The following is a 17,847-nucleotide window of genomic DNA, read 5'->3' as shown; positions in this document are numbered from 1 at the left end:
TGCAACAGTGCAGCATGGCAATTCATTTCATTTTGGTTTGGTGTGGAAAATACAGTAAACCTATACAGGTTTTTACAAGAATCATCCCCTAGATCTTACATGGTTACATATACACTGCACGTAACTTATTTCACAATATTTCATTTTCTTCAGAAGTTGACCTTACTATGCCTAAAGGAATACCTCATCAGCTAACTGATATCAAACTAAGCTTGTGAGCACTTTTCCGTTGATCAACAAGTGTAACATGCTATATCACTATAACTGTGGCTAGCTAATACTGTAAAAAGGATAAAATTAAATGCTAACTCGCCATTGTCTGTCTAAAGCTTGGCTAGGTTTTGATCTCTTTGTGGAGATGTGTCTGTGTCCTAATACAGTGTACTGGCATGTAAAATCTGTGAGATGATAATGATAAGACAAACTTATAGTTAAAGATGGAACTGCAAACAGAACAAAGCTAAAATTAAGTCTAAGTAGCTCTGGGTAATAATTCAATAGGTCAATTGTAAGTGTAAAATACTGGAAATGCTGATGGTAAAATCTGGGACTGGGCCCATCAGACACAGAAACTGTTATTGTTTATACACTGAGACCTAGGGCCTGTTTCTTAAAAGCCCCAGAAGCTTTTCAGGCCTGCAAAGTGATTTTTAGTTCATCTGTATCTAAAAACAGAGAGGTGTATACGCCTGAAACTTCTTGTATGAAGAGAGCCTCTGTTCATACTAAGAATATGTGCATAAAACAGCTCTGTAGTCATATTAGGTTTGAGATTCTGTTGCAGTTTTTTGGGACCTTTAAGAAACATGCCCCAGGACCTTAATCTTGACCTGATAACCTTCAGATTCAAACCCATGTTCAACTTGTACTTGAATTTTTAAGGGAGTTTTGATGTAGGCATATTTAACCTCTTAAAAACTTGCTGTTCTAAGTGCATCTATTTTTCTTAACTTTTAGTTTTTACTTCTACATTTAGTCTGCATCTTAAATAAATAAATAAATTTTAAAGTATACATGTAAACAATTTAAGAAAATCTGAGCCTGAGACCTATCGATAATCAAGTTCTTTTGGTAGCTTGAAATTGGATTTCATATCCCACAGTAACTTAATATATTTTTTTATTCAAACCAATTTATATTTGTAGTCATATGTAAATGCTAGCTAGTAACTGAATTATAAATGTACATTTAGACCTTTCTACAGCCTCTGAGACTCCCCGACAGAAAGAAATACACACAAGCGAGACTTTGGAATTTTGAGACCAGGGCAAATGTTAATACTTAGTAAGTTGGAAACTAATTACTATTAGTTAAAAATAATTGAAAAAAATTATGTCCTCTATCAATAAAAAAACAATCGCTGTTCAAGAACAATGATTTAGGTCACAACTGCCACAGACTTTTGAAAATATTGGTGCTTACATTCCATCATATATTTTTGCTTGCACATGACAGGTCTAAATGTGCCTAGCGATTCAAAATTTCCCCATATAAAACTGGGGAATATTCCCGATTTTCTCCTAAATATTTGAAGGATAATAAACTGGTCAGTACAAAATGCAGACTGCAGACTAGGTACAAGATGCAGACTGAGAATAGAGACTGTTGTTTTCATCTGATAATTAAAAATTAGACCCTTAGCCCTCAAGGGCCACGGGTCAATAGCCCATGAGGCGAATAAAACGAAAGAAAGCATCACGCTTGATTGTGCAAATTTTGCTACTCGAGGACTATTACTAATAGTCCTCTAGTAGCATAACCAATTAAAATGCAGGATTTGCATTAGTCCACTAGTTGGGTGATACTAATTGATATTATTATATGGCTTGTGTTTGTAGCTGATATAACGCACTCTCTGATTGGCCAATAATATTGTAGGGCATTGTTCTCCCGTAATTCCCATGGCCCGATTGTAAACGGGCCCGCAAAACCAAAACAAAAAGCCATAAAATAAACTTTAATTGACCTTGAATGTTTGGTCTTTACGAGAAAATCTCAAACCTCGGTCTTGCCAATACAGTACGGTCTCGGTTTGAGATTTTCCTGTAAAGACCTCACTGTCAGTTAATTAATTTTAAGTAGTTAACATGCTGTAACAAGTCATTTTATAACTTGCCAAGTGTTTTCTGCGGTCATCTTCCAGATTGGGGATTATTCTCAGCCATATTCTCTCTTAAATATAATTTCTAAAAAGCCGTCATTACTCTTCACATTTCATGCACAAGATTTTAGTATCAAATAACAACACGTATAAATATGATGGAAACATTATCTAAGAACGAGTGATTAAGAGTCTTGCAACAAATTAAAGAATATTGAAGAATGTCAAAGTTTCCTACACGTGCAATGTGCAATCGGTGAATTCTTATGGGAAAAAGCAAAGTGCCATTTTCATGACTGGTCATTTATTAACGTTTCTTGTCGCTGTTTGGCAACTAGTAAGCTACACAATCATTAAATAATATGTAACAATCAGTGTGTGTTCACCCTTAAAACACTGAACACGTATCAAGATGAAGGAACAGTTTGGCTTTACAGTGTAAGTCTTCTTCCCTTTTTCCTTTCCTAATTTCTTGACCCCCGTGCTACAAAATGAACACTGATCGATCATTGTTTCTTGAAGATTGCACATTATTTGGGTTAACTACTGACCTTGTGTGCAGTGTGAGAAGACTATGACAGCTTCAAATTAGATTTAAAAACTAACACAACCTTGATGCTAAAACTGTTTAAAAACAAAGTATATGAAGAAACAGGCCAAGGATAATGACCGCGGAAAGTGATTGCGTGACACTTGGTAAGTTATAAACTGATATGTTATCAAGTATTTGACAACAAAAAGTCTTTATTCTCAGTCTACATCTTATATCTAGTCTGCAGTCTGCAGTATGCAGCCTGCATTTTGTACCCAGTCTGCAGTCTGCAATCTGCAATTTGTACTGACTGGGTAATAATAATAAAAAAAGCCCCCATTTGACTTTAAAAATTTTCCTGGACTTTATTGTCCCTGGACATTATCTGTTCCTCGAAGCTAACAGTTTTCTTTGAGCGTCACTCTTAGGAAACTGTTTGCGAACAAATATCCAGGCATATTTTTGCGCCAAATGGAGGCTATTGTTTATATAGCACATGCACTATGTAAATTATAACATAATGCGAACTTATTATTGAGTTTTACATCTATTAAGTTCTCTATGTTTATATGTCATGCATGCATGAACACCTTGATGGCAAAGACGTCCGCTAGAGCTTATGCAACGTTATGCATTATTCAGTGTTTTAAGAATTTATTATTGCTAAATTGCTACACAAGATTTTAAGATGAATAATTTACTCACCACTTGCTCTTGCCACATTTTCATCATCTTCTGCCTTCTTCTCATCTGATCTGAACTCTGCAACCTTAACCTGCAGGTCAAACAGGTCGGTTCTCCTTTCAGTAAGTTGAATGCAAGTTTTAACATACTACATATTATCTGAATGCTTTACCTGCGGTTAAGCATAAGTCTTCGAGAGTTCGGTTATTTCTCGACAAGAGGCGAACATTCTTAGAGCAGCCTCTGCAAATCTTCCGCCATCTTTGTTCTCAAGCTCACCCCAAGCTCACTCGGTCACAATGTTCCCGGCCAATTGCGCGTGATCCCGCGTGCGATCCCTGGAACCACTGTAACCTTGCACGATCTGCAAAGGAGTGATATTCCCACTATTTCTTTTGATATTAGATGGGCAATTGAATTTCATGCAGAAGGCGGCTTCTGCAGATTACTGTAAAGTAAATCTTATTCAGAAAAGCTAACTAAACAAAGTGCCGAGCAACAAGAACCATTTCATTTCATATCTCGAAACTTTATTTCAAAAGTAAGACGTTTTATTACTGACTGCTTTTTCCAAAAAAGAGCAACTACGCAATACAGGGTCCCCTTTTGAAGGTGCACAACTTTAGTGGCTTGTTTGGCTCGTCTAGTTCGGCAGTGAATGAAAGGACGAGGAAAAATCTATATATGCATTAAGTCTTAGACGTGGCTCGCCTAGATTAGCCAGGACTACCTGCGGGTTCATCTGTCATTATTTTTAAGTTTCTAACTTAATTAGTTTTAATAATAAAGTGTAGACGTAACGCAACTCATTAACCTAAAACTCATGTAAATTATTGAAAAAGAAATAAAGTTTTGTTGTTGTTGTTGTTGCTGTTGTCGTGGTCTTAGGTCTATATATTTCGTGGTTCGTTTAGCTCGGAAGTGGATGACAAAGAAGTAAACGAGCCAAACGAGTAAAAATGATGTAAAAATTTTAAGGTTGTCTGGTAGGCGGAGTTAAATGCTGGAAGATTGCCTAGGGAGATCCAAAACTTAAATGCTTTCAACATAGCACTGATATAGTGTATAAAATAGAAGAACCATAATCTTAGAAGTTTAAAGGTCTTCACAATATCTTTACACGTACAGTAACAAAATGCTTGAATGTTCTTGACAGTTTTCTATCTTACAAAGCAGGAATAGTAGATCATTATCAGGACTTCAAGACTGGTCAAGACTGCCTAGGTCTTCCCAGTTGGTACTGACCAAAAAGATCGCTGGCCCTACAGACGACGCTGAGGCTTAGGTAGTCATGTGGTCCGAATCACAGGCTAAGATCAAGAAACTATATATAAAAAATGACGTGGGTTAATATTTTTGTGCCTGTTGAAAGAAAATCAAAACTATAACGATTTTGACGTATAAAATTAGGAACTTGGAGTAATCTGGAAATCAGAGTTCAATGATATACAGTCAAACCTGTATTAGGCGGCCCTTGCTGGTGTCCGCTTAATACAGGATGTCCGCTGAAAACAGGTTCCCTCAGAATTCGTCTTAAAAGGGTCATATCAACATTGATCAGTATTAAAAGAACTTGAAACAGACAAATAGCATTCTCGTGAACGATCGATAACTCTGAAATATCGTATTTCCATAAACAGTATGGCAAGTCCACAAAATCAAACAAAAACAAAAGTTCTCTAAAAACAAAACCGAATAACAAAATATTGCATTTCTGTGGCAGCTCAGTTTGTTGGCAAACTTTTAAAAATGACCGATCTACTAAAATGTTGACAAAAAAATCATCATTCTTTTTGCAGTGTCCGTTGGATACAGGTTTCTGACAATAGAAATGACCATAAAAGTCAAGTTTAAGCACGGTGTCCGCGTCCGCTTAATAGAGGTGTCCGTTGAATACAGGTATTTTTTACAGTGCATGTGGAAAAAGGAAAATGTGACTTGCACTGCTGTCCGCTTAATAGAGGGTGTCCGCTTAATACAGGTTCGACTGTAGTAAATTTCCTGTCAAAGTCATTGAGGAAAGAACTTTATTCAGTGTTGAAGACTGTGTTATTTCATTTTTAAAATTAACGTCATTTTTAAATACAGTGACACCCGGTTTCTGTGAGTACTGGACGCAAGTAAACTGATGGCATTGCTTTTCTTAACAATTTCTAGCTCTTTCTAGCAGTCCTACTTTGACGGGTCAATACTACCACTCTTTATTTTAAGGACTGTTACAATAATGGTGTCAAATAAATGCCCAATCTTTATACGGCCTCTTAAAAACATCCTTAACTTTAGCTTTAAGAGCTTGTAATTCAAAAAAAGCTCGGTGAAACCTTTTTTATTATTGAATCGTGATAAGCATGATAAGCTACAACTTTCTGCAAAGTTAAAAAAAATTCTATGGGTAGAGTTTAGAGGCACCTTGAATTTTCGAAAAATTGAAGGTGGCAAAATTAAGGGTTTTTTTAATAGATCGTATTGTCGCTATGGTAAGCTATTATGTCATAAAGGGGACCGCAATTTGTTCGCCAACAACTGGACGTTTATGTGATACCCGTACTGGGTCTTATTGCAGCAATTCACTTGATATAGACACGTCAAAGCATTGCTGTTAGAAAGAGCTGGAAACTATTACTAGCCACCTAAAATATGCAAAAAGCTTGCACCTGGATTTTTTAAGCGCAATTCGTAACAAAAGGGGAGGGAAAAATTCTAACTGCCCGGCGCTTTGAAAGAGCTTTCCAAAGAGATCTTTTTCGCTTTAATCCTTTCAGTACTTTTCGAGAATCGAAGCAACTTTTCTGAAGAAACAACTTTACTATGCAGCAGCCATGGCGCCTCAAGAAAACTGTGGATAAGCACATCGAAGATAATTTTCCTGTCCAGCGCTTAGAAAATGCTTTCCAAAGAGACCTCTCTTGATCCAAACGGTTCGGTAGTTCCGCGGTAGTTCCAGTTTTTTCGCCTTGGACATGCAAACTCTAATTCAATGTACAACACTTTTGAAGCCAAATTTTTAACAAACGGCAAACAAATATTTTAGCTGTCCTGCGCTTTGAAAAACCTTTCGAAGGAGATGTTTTTCGCTTCAATCTATTCAGAACTTTTCGAGAAACGACTTTCGAGCGGGTTAAAATAGAAGTCTCCAGGGAGTGACACGACTTCTATTTTCGAAGTTAACTTCGAAGAGCACGTAGAAAATAATTTTCCTGTCCAGCGCTTTGAAAATGACTTTTATATAGTATGTAGTGCAAAACAAACTGATCATCTTTTCTCTTAACCCGATTGATTTTCAGTTCAATTTTGGCTGCGCAATCATGGGACCAAGACTATAAATAACGTTCTCGGCTTGACACGAAGCTTAAAATAGATTGAAAATATTGTCATGGGGCACAGGAATGTGTTCTCTTAGATCACCGTCTCTTGAGAAAACTGATATGATTAGGTGACGGGTCCAAAACAATGAGCTTATCTCAGTTCAATGAGCTCCTAGATAAGCTAGCATCAAAATTCGCACGATCGTTGCTTACTACTACTTAGTCTGCTTACATGCTATCTTCTGTCTACTTCTATTGTTTTAGAAATAAGATTCTATAAAGGGTAGTAGTTCATATTTTGACACAAGTCTGACCGAACAACATGAAGACTGATTGCGAACTAAATAACTTGACATCGAAGAGTATATAATTATCTTTGTTTACAGTATTTGCCTCGATTATTAGCATAAGCGATACAGTTTCTGATAGAGCCACAAAAATATTAGTTCTGAAGATTGAAAGGGCACAGCACGACCCCAAGGAATTTGAGTTCGATGTATTGAGTACTTTTTGAGCGACGCGAGTTTTAAACTTAAAATTTTACAAAGAATGTATGAGTTCATTAGTGCTTTTACCAACCAGAAATTTCCCAGTTTTTGAAAGCCAATTTAACACCCAGAGTAAAAAAATACACCAATTATTAAGTTTCACAAGCTGTTCAAATGTTTGTAGTCAATTCGTGTCTAGCGTGATATGCTTTCTCTGCGCAAAGGAGGAAAAATGTAATAAACGTCCTGTCGATTTTCTAATATCGACGAATTCCAATTAAAGAGGCCGACAGGATCCCCCTTTTTTGTCTGTCAGGCCTTTACGTCAAGACCTGACCTACGTATTTGGTTAAGGGTAGAATGCTAATCATAATTCTATGTACATTGAACATGTTGATTGGTTCTTCAGTGCAGCTATAGTGTTCGTGATATCTTATCTGATACTTCCTCTTCTTTGTTTTAGCTTGCCGTTTTGTCTGGGCATGCGAAGCTTTCCCAGGCCTTTGTTTATGAACAATTAATTAAGTTTACACCATCTTACAACTCCGCTAAAACAGTCAAAACAAGTTCGTGCAGTAAAGGCCTTTCTCTGTAAACGTAGGCTGCATACTTCTACATCTTAATCTTTATTTACAATTACATTGAGTTGTTACACCAAGTTTCTTGTAAGTAACACATCGTTTCAAGGCAGATTTCTACGAACTAAAATTACGTTTTTGTGTGCTTGAACAGAAACGAAACCGGTAGCAGGTGGCATTTTCTAGGAAGCTGCGGGGTCAGTACTCAGCTGAGACGAAAACAAAGCATAAAATTCCAGTTTAGGGAAGTGAAACCGAAACAGCTTGTAACAAGAAGAGACGGAAGTCCAATTGAATTCTTCGTCGATGGAAAGAAACGATTGAAACAGCCAGTCCTTGGTTTTATATATATACCTTACTGGAAAACTTTTTATATAAATTATATCTACACAGTTGGAATAAAATACATATTTTTACTGCTCAAAATATTGTTGCCTTTGAGAGATTTTTCACTAATTCTAGCCTGTCTATTCCTAGAACACAACACACAGACTATGGGATGTTACCTTTTTACAAAATGAACGATTTTGTCTTATATACACTGGAAAATTATTATTATAATCAGTGATTTATTCATGAAAGATCATAAACAAAATTAATTCACACAAGCCGCTCGATACTTCACACAAGCCACTCAGAACATTCTTTCCTATAACTCTTTCTTCGTTTTTCGCGAAGGGTCAAGAACTACGGTGTTAAATTTAGACATTTGAAACACGTATAACGATGTAAAATTTGCGTTATTTTAAATTGGGTATGGGTATTGTGATAAATACAGCTTTACTGTGTTTGGAACAGCTGGTAAATCTTTGATTCCTTTGGCGAGGAGTTGGTTGTTCAAAGCTTTACGGCACAAGTGCTGTAAACTTGAAACTTCCTTATAAAGTGGACTCCACAAGAGAAATTTCGCCGTTCGTGTGTTCTCCAAAGTTTCCGAAGGATCCCCTTGTAAGAGCTTTCTTGTAACGAGCATATAGTAGAATACCATTTTCACCACACAGTCAAATCTGGGAGTAGAACGATGCTGGAGTTCCTCGCAGTTCCTTTTTGTCGTGTAAGTGTCTTTTTTATCCAGAGAGTAAAGTCCTTCGCACAGAACAATTCGAACGTTTGTGATCCCGGTCGCGGTTACCAAGGTTATTGTGAATAAATGTCTCGCGTCCGAACTATCGCGGACGAGAAATTTTCCAGTAGGCTGGTCTCGCAGTAAAGCTTTCGCTTTTAAGGCACTGATTGCGCCCCAATAAAATCCACTTTTCTCCAACTTTTTGATAGTCGCGTCTAAACTCGAAACTGTTGTGTTAATAACAGCACACATCGATTCGTACACTGTAGAATGGAAGTCAGTTCTCCACTAGTTAGCACGCCATCGTTTGTACCTCGTATTTTTTTTTATGCATGGCTGTCTTTTAGCTAATCGCTTGAAAATTATCGCGAGTTGTTTCTTTCTCAAAACCTGCCAACTTTGCTTCGTTGATACCATGTCGTAATCGTATTTATGTCAGAACTATCGAACGTTTTCCGGGAAATGCTTCTTCCTGGAGGTAAGCTGTTTCAAGGAAAACCGGAAGTGACAATTGCCCTGCAAGCATATTGCATATTACAGAACATTTCTAGGAAAGGCAAAGGCACTTGATATCAAATCTGCAGAGTTAAACGTTCAAACTAAACAAAAGTAGCTCATTTTGGGGGCTTACTTTTAGAGAGAACAGCTCTAGCTCCTTAAATTTTCACAGATTGTCATGGAGAACCGAAAATTGCGACGACATCAATTAGACGTCCACGGCCGGCTGCACAGGAACACGAAAAAAGTTGCATCAGCTTTTTGTGTCGATAATTATTTTGATTTCAATTCGCTTTTTTCAAAGAAACTGCAACGAATCTAAGAGGTATAAATGACTGCTTGAACTTAGAATAGGATTAAATTTGTTAGTTTAAGGTTGTTCCCCGAAAAATCCTGATGTTAAAAATTGCCATGAATTGCTTATTGCATTAAATGGTGCTTATCGCGTTGCGACAGTAAAGAGCTAGTCTCCCCTACATTAACACTTGTATTAGTACAGTGTTATTTAAAAATTGTAATACTTCTTGAATTTTTTGTCTTGGATTTTCTGCCCTCCCTTTCTCCAGGCGAAAATCCAGAATAAAGACACGTAAATATAAAACGTGTTTTACATCACAGTTTCTAAGCGAGCGATTTCGAAACACCGGAAACACACCCTGCAGCACGTACACAAACTGAACAAAGAGAGTGAAAAACGTTTCCAATTTCATGTCTTTCTAGAGGTTTCGTCCATTTGGTAGGTAGTTCTTCGCCAAATAAAAACAGAAATTACCATCGAAACCATGGGCTCAAATCAAGCATGAGATATTGAATAGGAAATGATGAATTCGTTTTTCCTAGAAAAAAAAAAGGTGATTAGAGACAATAACTTGATCCAAGGTTCTGAGTTTCCGAGAAATCGTCACGAACTCCTTGCTAGGCAGGCAACGGAACGGAGAATCAAACCCAGTCTACCTCGTATAAGCCTGACAAAATTCACAACAAATAACAGCCTTAAAAAAATTCGATATGTTGTTTAATTCCTTTTGTTGTTATGTACAAAATCACCCTTTATAATAAAACGCCAAAGGATGATGAGAAATCTAAAACGAACCTGAGAAAGACTGAAATGGTTCAATAATAATTTTCACTGAAAAAGGTTGTGCTAAATTCTTACAGACTACCTAGAACACAGCATGACTTATCTTTTTTTCCATATTTTTCCGAGAATTTTCTGCTAAATTCAAACAGTGTCATCCAGTCGATTATTTTCCTAATTCTCATCATAGTTCACAGAGGAGCATGGTTATGAAGCACGGCAGATTTCAAAGGAGCAAACTGTGAAAAACTACATGTTCCAAGATTTATGTTTGAAGGAGCGCGACCATGCAAAATCTTTTGTTTCGCGCTCATAAACTATGCTTGGTTTCCATTGGCTAGTTCTTCTTCGTGTTTGTACACGGTCAAGGCCAAAAAAGCGAACAAAGACATACAGTAAAGAACTCTGGCCCCGTCCACACGGGGAATTTGAAAACGAAGGTTTCGCTCTGAAATCGCATCAAATGTTTTCCGTCTACACGCAACAATAAGCGGTCGTTTTGGATTTATGTTTGAAGAGAACTCAGATGATCATTGAAGGTTGTTCAGGTCGAAAAGACTGACAACGTTTTTGAATGACATAAGGAGTACTCCCCTGGGAATGACCACCTCCCCCCTCCCCGACAATTCACGCATGGCAGGATGTCTCCACTGGATTCTAAGAATGTGAAATGTTTCGCGGAAAAGGTCGAAAAACAAGGCTAGGAGTTGATTGGCAGTTACAAACACGAGATAGTCAACGAAAAACAAAAAAGACATTTAATTTTAATACTACAAATCCTAATAGAGTAATAGTAGATGTCCACAGATTTGATTGTTATGCATACGATCAAAATTGTCACAAAATTTTATTCCGTTTCTCGACTCTAAAAACAATTTGTTATTGTCAAATAAGATGGCAGCTGCGTATGTGAGAGTTATCGACTGTCCAAAAAGATAATTCGATCCGTAGTCTTCCTTTCTTTGTGGGGCAAACCTGGGTAGGTGTTCATTTTAAATTTGTTCAAGTCATCGTTTGTGACGACAATTTTAAGTGTTTTTGGATTTTATGATGAGCAGCTAAAAATCCAATTTGTTTGTTTATGACATACAGTCAACCTAGATGTCCTCGAGCAAACTGCTCTTGCTAAACAAGAAAACATCGCATCGAAAAACTAAAGCGTTAATTTTTAGACACGAATTTATCATATTTTTAATCGATTACCCATGTCATAAGCCGTGGTGTTGAAGGCATTCCTCACGTAAGAGTTTTCTTTTCATAATTCTTACATTGTCCTTTTGATCTCCAAGAGGAATCAAAGAATCCTTGCTTCTTGTAAGAACAACAGATTGAAGTGATGAGAATGTGGAGTTTAGGCAGTACTGTTTCAGAAATGAGCGAAATCAGAAAAGATGAACAAGGACATCATGACACTTTGAGTTTTAATTTGTCCTTTTTGACCACAAACTGCAACCTGGGAGCGAGAAATAACGCTCTCTCCCAACGTAGATTTTAAAGCCCTATTTTGGTTTTCTAGGAAACCAAACGTGGTCGAGTTTCTCCGAATTCGTCTTCGAAATTTCTAGGGAAAATGACCTTTCCAGGAAATGCTTTGTGGTTGCCATGTAGCTGTCATAACCACAATTAACACATGAAAAGTGTTCACTTTCCAAGAACTGAACAGCTTTCAGCTGTTACAGTGCGCCTACTCGAGTCTGGCTACCTAGAACAAAACTAACCAATCAAAACGTAAATTGAGAACAATGGACTGGTCGCTTTCTCGTGTCGCCAAGTAATAACGGTCTGTTTGGCATGAATACATAAGTGCTGTCACCACCTCTGCGTTATATACACTCCTAGAGATTCAGTCCTTGACGGCGAAACGTCATAATCACAAATCTCGCTCGAAACCTTTAGCCTAAAACCTCATTTTTCGACAACTAAAACAACACCGTTGAAGAGAGTAAAAAATTTAAGATCGAAACTAACCAATCAACAAATGGCAAAGTTTCCTGAGAGGTTCACAGCACTTCGCACTTTGTTAGGTTTTCAATTGTTCGTATTCTTCAATGTTATTGGTTTATTTGAGAAAACTATTGTTATCCTTTGTTCTCAAGTAACGTTCTGCTTGGTTGACTCTTTTCCAAATGGCCCGGTTTGAGTAGTTGCACTGTAAACCGCTGGCATTAAAATTAATGTTCATAAAAGTTATATTATGCGCAAGCATAATTAAAGTTTATTAAAATGTTTCGATTCCTGTGCTTTAGGTCAGCGTTTCCCTGAAAAGGTCGAAAAACAAGCCTAGGTGTTGATTGGCAGTTACAAACACGAGAAAAGCAAAAAAAAAAAAAACATTTTAAAACTACAAATCCCAAGCGAGTAATATTAGATGTCCACTGACTTACTTCTCCATCCTAAAAAAATTGTTATTGCCAGATAAGATGGCAGCTGTGTATGTGGGAGTGCTATCAAGTTCATCTCAACATCTCAGATCTTTAATCACACTTTACTTTATAATGGTGGATCGAAATAAGTCACACTGTCCAAAAAAAATTATTCGATTAGAAGTCTTCGTTCCTTTAAGTCACCGTTTGTGGTTATAATTTAAAATGTTTTCGGATTTCATGATGAGTAACTGAAAATCCAATTTGTTTGTTTATAACATACAGTCAGCCTTAATGCCGTCGAGCAAACTGCTCTTGCTAAAGAAAAAAACATCGCGTGGACCGGCTAAACTTAAGTGTTAATTTTCAGTTTAGACACGAATTTATCATATTTTTAATCGATTACCCATGTCATAAACCATGGCGTTGAATGAAATTTTACCATCATCGTCAGCCGAGGTTTCACGCACAGGTAAACCAACACAACCAATAGCAAGTAGAACAAACATGCAGCGACGCAAAATAAAGTTGAAGACCATGGCATTCCTCCTCACGTCTGAGTTTTATTTTCATAATTCTTACATTGTCCTTTTCATCTCCAAGAGCTTTGCTTCTTGTAAGAACAACAGATTGAAGTGCCGAGAGTATGGAGTCTAGGAAATGAAGCAACAGTTACTGTACTGTTTCAGAAATGAGCGAAACCAGAAAGGATGAATAACGAAATCATGTTTTGAGTGTCCTCTTTGCCACAAACTGCAACCTCGAGCGAGAAATAACGATCTTCATTTTCGCAATGTGGGATTTCATAGCCTTATTTTGGTTTTCTAGGAAAGGAAACGTGGGCGAGTTTCTGCGAATTCGTCTTCGAAATTTCTAGGAAAAATGATCTTTCCAGGAAATGCTTTGTAAATTGGCAATTCGTGGTAGCCTGTTGGTTGCCATGTAGCTGTCATAACAGCAGTGAACAAATGAAAAGTGTTCATTTTCCAAGAACTGAACAGCTCGCAGGTTCCTTTGCGCGGTTTTGTTTTACATGTATTCAGGAAGTCCTTTAATTTGATTCCGACCTTCTTGCATCCCGAAGGATATCGCCCTCTTAATTATCAGTCGAGTCCATAGGCGTACGGGCACCTTCAGACTTGGGGGGGCGGTGACTTTCTTGCCAGAAAAAATTACGCAATGCCCGAATGCGAGAGTGTTGAAGTCGGGATGCAAATGCACTCAAATTGCATGAAGAACAAAAATGTTTACAATTCCCACATCTAATGAAACTGCTATAATTCCAAAGATAGTTATATTCAAAGCTTACATAATCAATCAATCATACTCTACCAACAGTCTCAATCCGAGTAAAATCTAAAACTTGTTAAAAGTAACTAACAAGTCTCATTGCCCCAATCATTAGCGTTTTGCCCGAAATATTACTTAATTTCCCCCTCGCCCTCCCCCCCCCCCCCCCCAGTTCGTACTCTTATGGTCGAGTCTTCTTGATGCTTTTTCCTTACCATTCCGAACTCTTTAAAGGTGTGTTTTGGTTCTAAGTACAGAATTTTGCCGTCTAGAAGAAAACCACGACAAACGACGCTGTGTTTGTTTTGGATGCTGATATCCGAAAATAACTTTCTACTCCGTCCCAGGGCAAAAACACAATAGGTACCAAAGAAATCTCTGGAAAGTGGAAAAGAGGCGATTTCTTAGTATTTTCAAAGGGCCACTAGCCTCTTCTACCCTGCAAGGGAGTTCATATGCACCCTCAGTTACCCCTACACGAAGTTAACGGAGTTAACAATGAAAAGTTTAACAGATTTCTGTTACGTTCTTTTATTGTGAGGTCATATTGTGTCCAGCTGACGTAAATATCGACATCTGAAGGTCACGTGTTCGACCAGGAACTAGCATTTCGCTTACTTGGAGTATATTTCCCAATATTCTAACCTCAATAGTCCTTCGTTTTACGGACTTCGCACTAAAAAGGACTGATGTATCAAGAGTAGACATCAGAACTTGATATCCTTGAGTTCTGCAGGTAATGCACTTTCTGGCAGTTGGAAAAGCAGTTAAAGCCATATTCATAACTGTAAGTGTCAAAGAAATGGACGGAGCAATGTGGCACTAAGTGCCGTGAAATCTCATTTTCGATATATTTTATTATCTCAGATGCAGTTAACTGAAATTCATCTAGGTGGTTTAAGGATCTTTAAGCCAATTTTGAGAGCCGGTTTGCGGGTACATTCACATTTAATTTATCTGGCGGTTTCCGGTTAAGAGATTATCACGCGGTTGCGGGAAATCAAGAAATTTAGCTCGCGGTTTTCAGTTTTTGCCTGTTTTTGTGGCGGTCATTCAAACACCTCAAGCAATCTCCTTGTGTATGAACAGCCCATTAGACATCAAAACGTTTTGTTCGCTGGTTACTGAATGAAGTTAGAAACAATTTGTTCTGTTCTTTACGTCTTGTGGTCTTTGTGAGGAGGAATACAATTATTTAAAATATGGTTGTTTGCGAGATCTTGCTCTCTTTATGACATCCCCTTTAAAATTTCTAGGAAAATGATCTTTCCAGGAAATGTTTTGCAACCTGGGGCCCGTTCCTCGAAAGCCCCGGAAACTTTTCGGGCCCGTAAAGCCATTTTTAGTCCGTCTGTATCTAAACGCGGAGAAGTGTATACGCCTGAAACTTTTTGTATGAAAGGAACCTCTCCATATTAGGAATATGTGAATAAAAACAGCTCTGTAATCGTGAGGTTCGAGATTTTGCTATGGCTTTACGGGCCCGAAAACTTCCGGAGCTTTCCAGAAACGGACCCCAGGCAACTCGTGATAGCCTGTTGGTTGTCATGTAGCTGTCATAACATCAATTTCCAAGAACCGAACAGCTTTCAGCTGCTAAACTACTGGTTCGTAAAAGCTATATCAAGCGCAAACGTACATAATTTAAGTACTAATTAATTCGATTCAGATCGTGTGCTTTAGCTAGCCTGTTTCCCAGCGTGCATTGAATGTCGTGCTTGCGCCCAAGTTATGAGGGTCTCAATGGGGTTAACTGTTTAGCGTATAATGATGGTTTTCTTGGTATCGTAACCGTACAAACGTCAAAATATTAACTAACGTATAAAGAAAGATTGCTTTTTAGCATATGCAGTACGTAACGCCTAAAGGGTGCAGATTTTCTAGGATGAATAACGACATTTTTGAGTTAAAAACTAAATTTCAGTTAACTTTGACTTCGTTTAACACTTCTGGAGACCCTCTGTTACCATCATTTTTCGTCATTACTTGTTTATTTCGTGACATGATCCGAGCCTGCGCTCTGCCTGCGGTTTACATTTGCAGACATTACAGATAAAACATGGCAGCCATTGGTGCAGTCATTACTTTTTACAGGAGTTCACAAGTAATTGAACGTTTTCGGTCAAGAATTTCGTTTCGGGATGAGTTGCGAAGTTTGACTAACTGCAAGACCGTATGATTACTCGAAGGACCCAATAGCTTGTCGAACGTCCTGTCTAAACGCTGTCAACATTTAGTTCAACAAAGTTTTGAACAGATATTGAAGCAAATGTTGACGTCATTTAAGAGGCCCTGCGCCTAAGAAACGACCGATGATTTCCGGCTAAAAAATAAAATCGGCCGATTTTTATCTCCCAAGTAGAGGTTACCGAATACTATTTAAAAATGAATTTCTTTTGTTTCAGTTTTGTTTTAAACCAAATATATCGAGCCGCAAACTTTTTCCGTCTGATAGCAGCAAAATCAGGCCGAAAATAAGGCCCCGCTAAAAACTGTTCGGAAATTACTATCGCAACGCAAAATAATGAGAAAACTACACAGTGTTGAAGAAAAAGGCCTTTTAATGCAATATCATTTGATAAACAGAAAAAAACTGCCGAAGCGACTAAAAAATAAAGTTTCAAATATTGCATACTAAATTAGATGGAGCGTTGGAGCTGATTTTAAAACAATTATTTCTCAAAAGTTCAACGCTTTTGAAAGCAGTCACAGTGATGAATCAGACATCGGAGGGATACACATCACGTTTCTGGAAAAACATTTTTCGGCCAAAGTATATTGACCTTATACAAAGCGTTCAAAGTTACCGTGTTTACCGTTATCCTGCTACTTCGGCGAAACACTTCTCTTTTGCCAATACGGCCGTGGATAGCGTGGTAAACGTCACTTTAAACCTTGCTAGGCATTCGAAGACCTTCCTGAGTAGAAGGACGTAGAATTAAAAGAGAAAGGAAGATGAAAAATACGCAGAAAAAGAAAATAACTCGAAATTACCATCTGCTAACGAAAGTTGAATCTGGAAAATGTCGTCGCCTGACAGCGGCCATTGACGTCATTCGTCTACACAGCGGCGGAATCCAAACGAATGCACAAATAGGAAAACAATTTTTCCCGGCCAGAAAACGTTTAGTGGAGCAATGTTATGTTATTTTTCACAAATGATGGTCACTCGAAAAGAAAAACTTCCCCAACCGCCACACCGTTTTGGCCGCAGCGTGATCTGAGTTATAGGGTCACGACTGGATCCCTAGCCGCTGACCGCCCGAAGGACATTGCAGACTCGTTTTCCCACGCTCTTGCGACTTGACGTGACAAATGACGTCAATGGCCTGAGGTCAGGGGAATGGCAATTGCGCAATACAGCGAACAAAATTGTATCATTTTCAAAATCCAAAAACTGACTATATTTCAATCATTAATTACTTTGCAAAACTAGATTATCTACAGCTCATAAAAGTCCTAAAATCATACAAATTAACTGACTAACCTAATTTTTTGCTGTTTACTGACTAAGTTTCTTTTTTCTAACAGTTTACTGACTAAATGGGTTTTCTTTAGCTGTTTACTGACTGGGGCTATACCTCATTGAGACTCTCAGTTATAAACTGTTGTCGTTCATTTCTACATTCTGCTATAGTACCCTGGCTTCGTAGCTAGATATGGGACAATTTTGCTATTATTTAGAACACATTGCACCATCCTGACGACGATTATGGCTCCTGGCGTTTTCGACCTTTGGGTTTGCAAACAAAAGTTCTCTCCAGCTTTGACTTCAGCTGATGTCTTGATTGCTCAAACGGATCATATATTTGCCGAATTTTCCTCCTTTTCTTTGCCTTTTATCCCAGATTTTTTTATTTATTT

At 37.8% G+C, this 17,847-nt stretch overlaps 1 protein-coding gene across 1 annotated transcript; it reads right to left on the bottom strand.

The window, feature by feature from the left end:
• Positions 1 to 7,282: 7,282 nt before the first annotated feature.
• LOC145470103 (suppressor of cytokine signaling 3-like) lies at positions 7,283 to 9,702 on the bottom strand. The gene has a single exon (XM_081453934.1). The coding sequence runs from the start codon at positions 9,004 to 9,006 to the stop codon at positions 8,434 to 8,436; it is 573 nt and encodes a 190-aa protein (XP_081310060.1). The 5' UTR covers positions 9,007 to 9,702; the 3' UTR covers positions 7,283 to 8,433.
• Between the last annotated feature and the right edge of the window lie 8,145 nt (positions 9,703 to 17,847).

This window comes from Orbicella franksi, chromosome 15 (genome assembly GCF_964199315.1).
Source record: "Orbicella franksi chromosome 15, jaOrbFran1.1, whole genome shotgun sequence".
Classification (NCBI taxonomy): domain Eukaryota; kingdom Metazoa; phylum Cnidaria; class Anthozoa; order Scleractinia; family Merulinidae; genus Orbicella; species Orbicella franksi.
The sequence above is the reverse complement of the archived record's forward strand: the minus strand, read 5'-3'. Positions and strand labels throughout refer to the sequence as shown.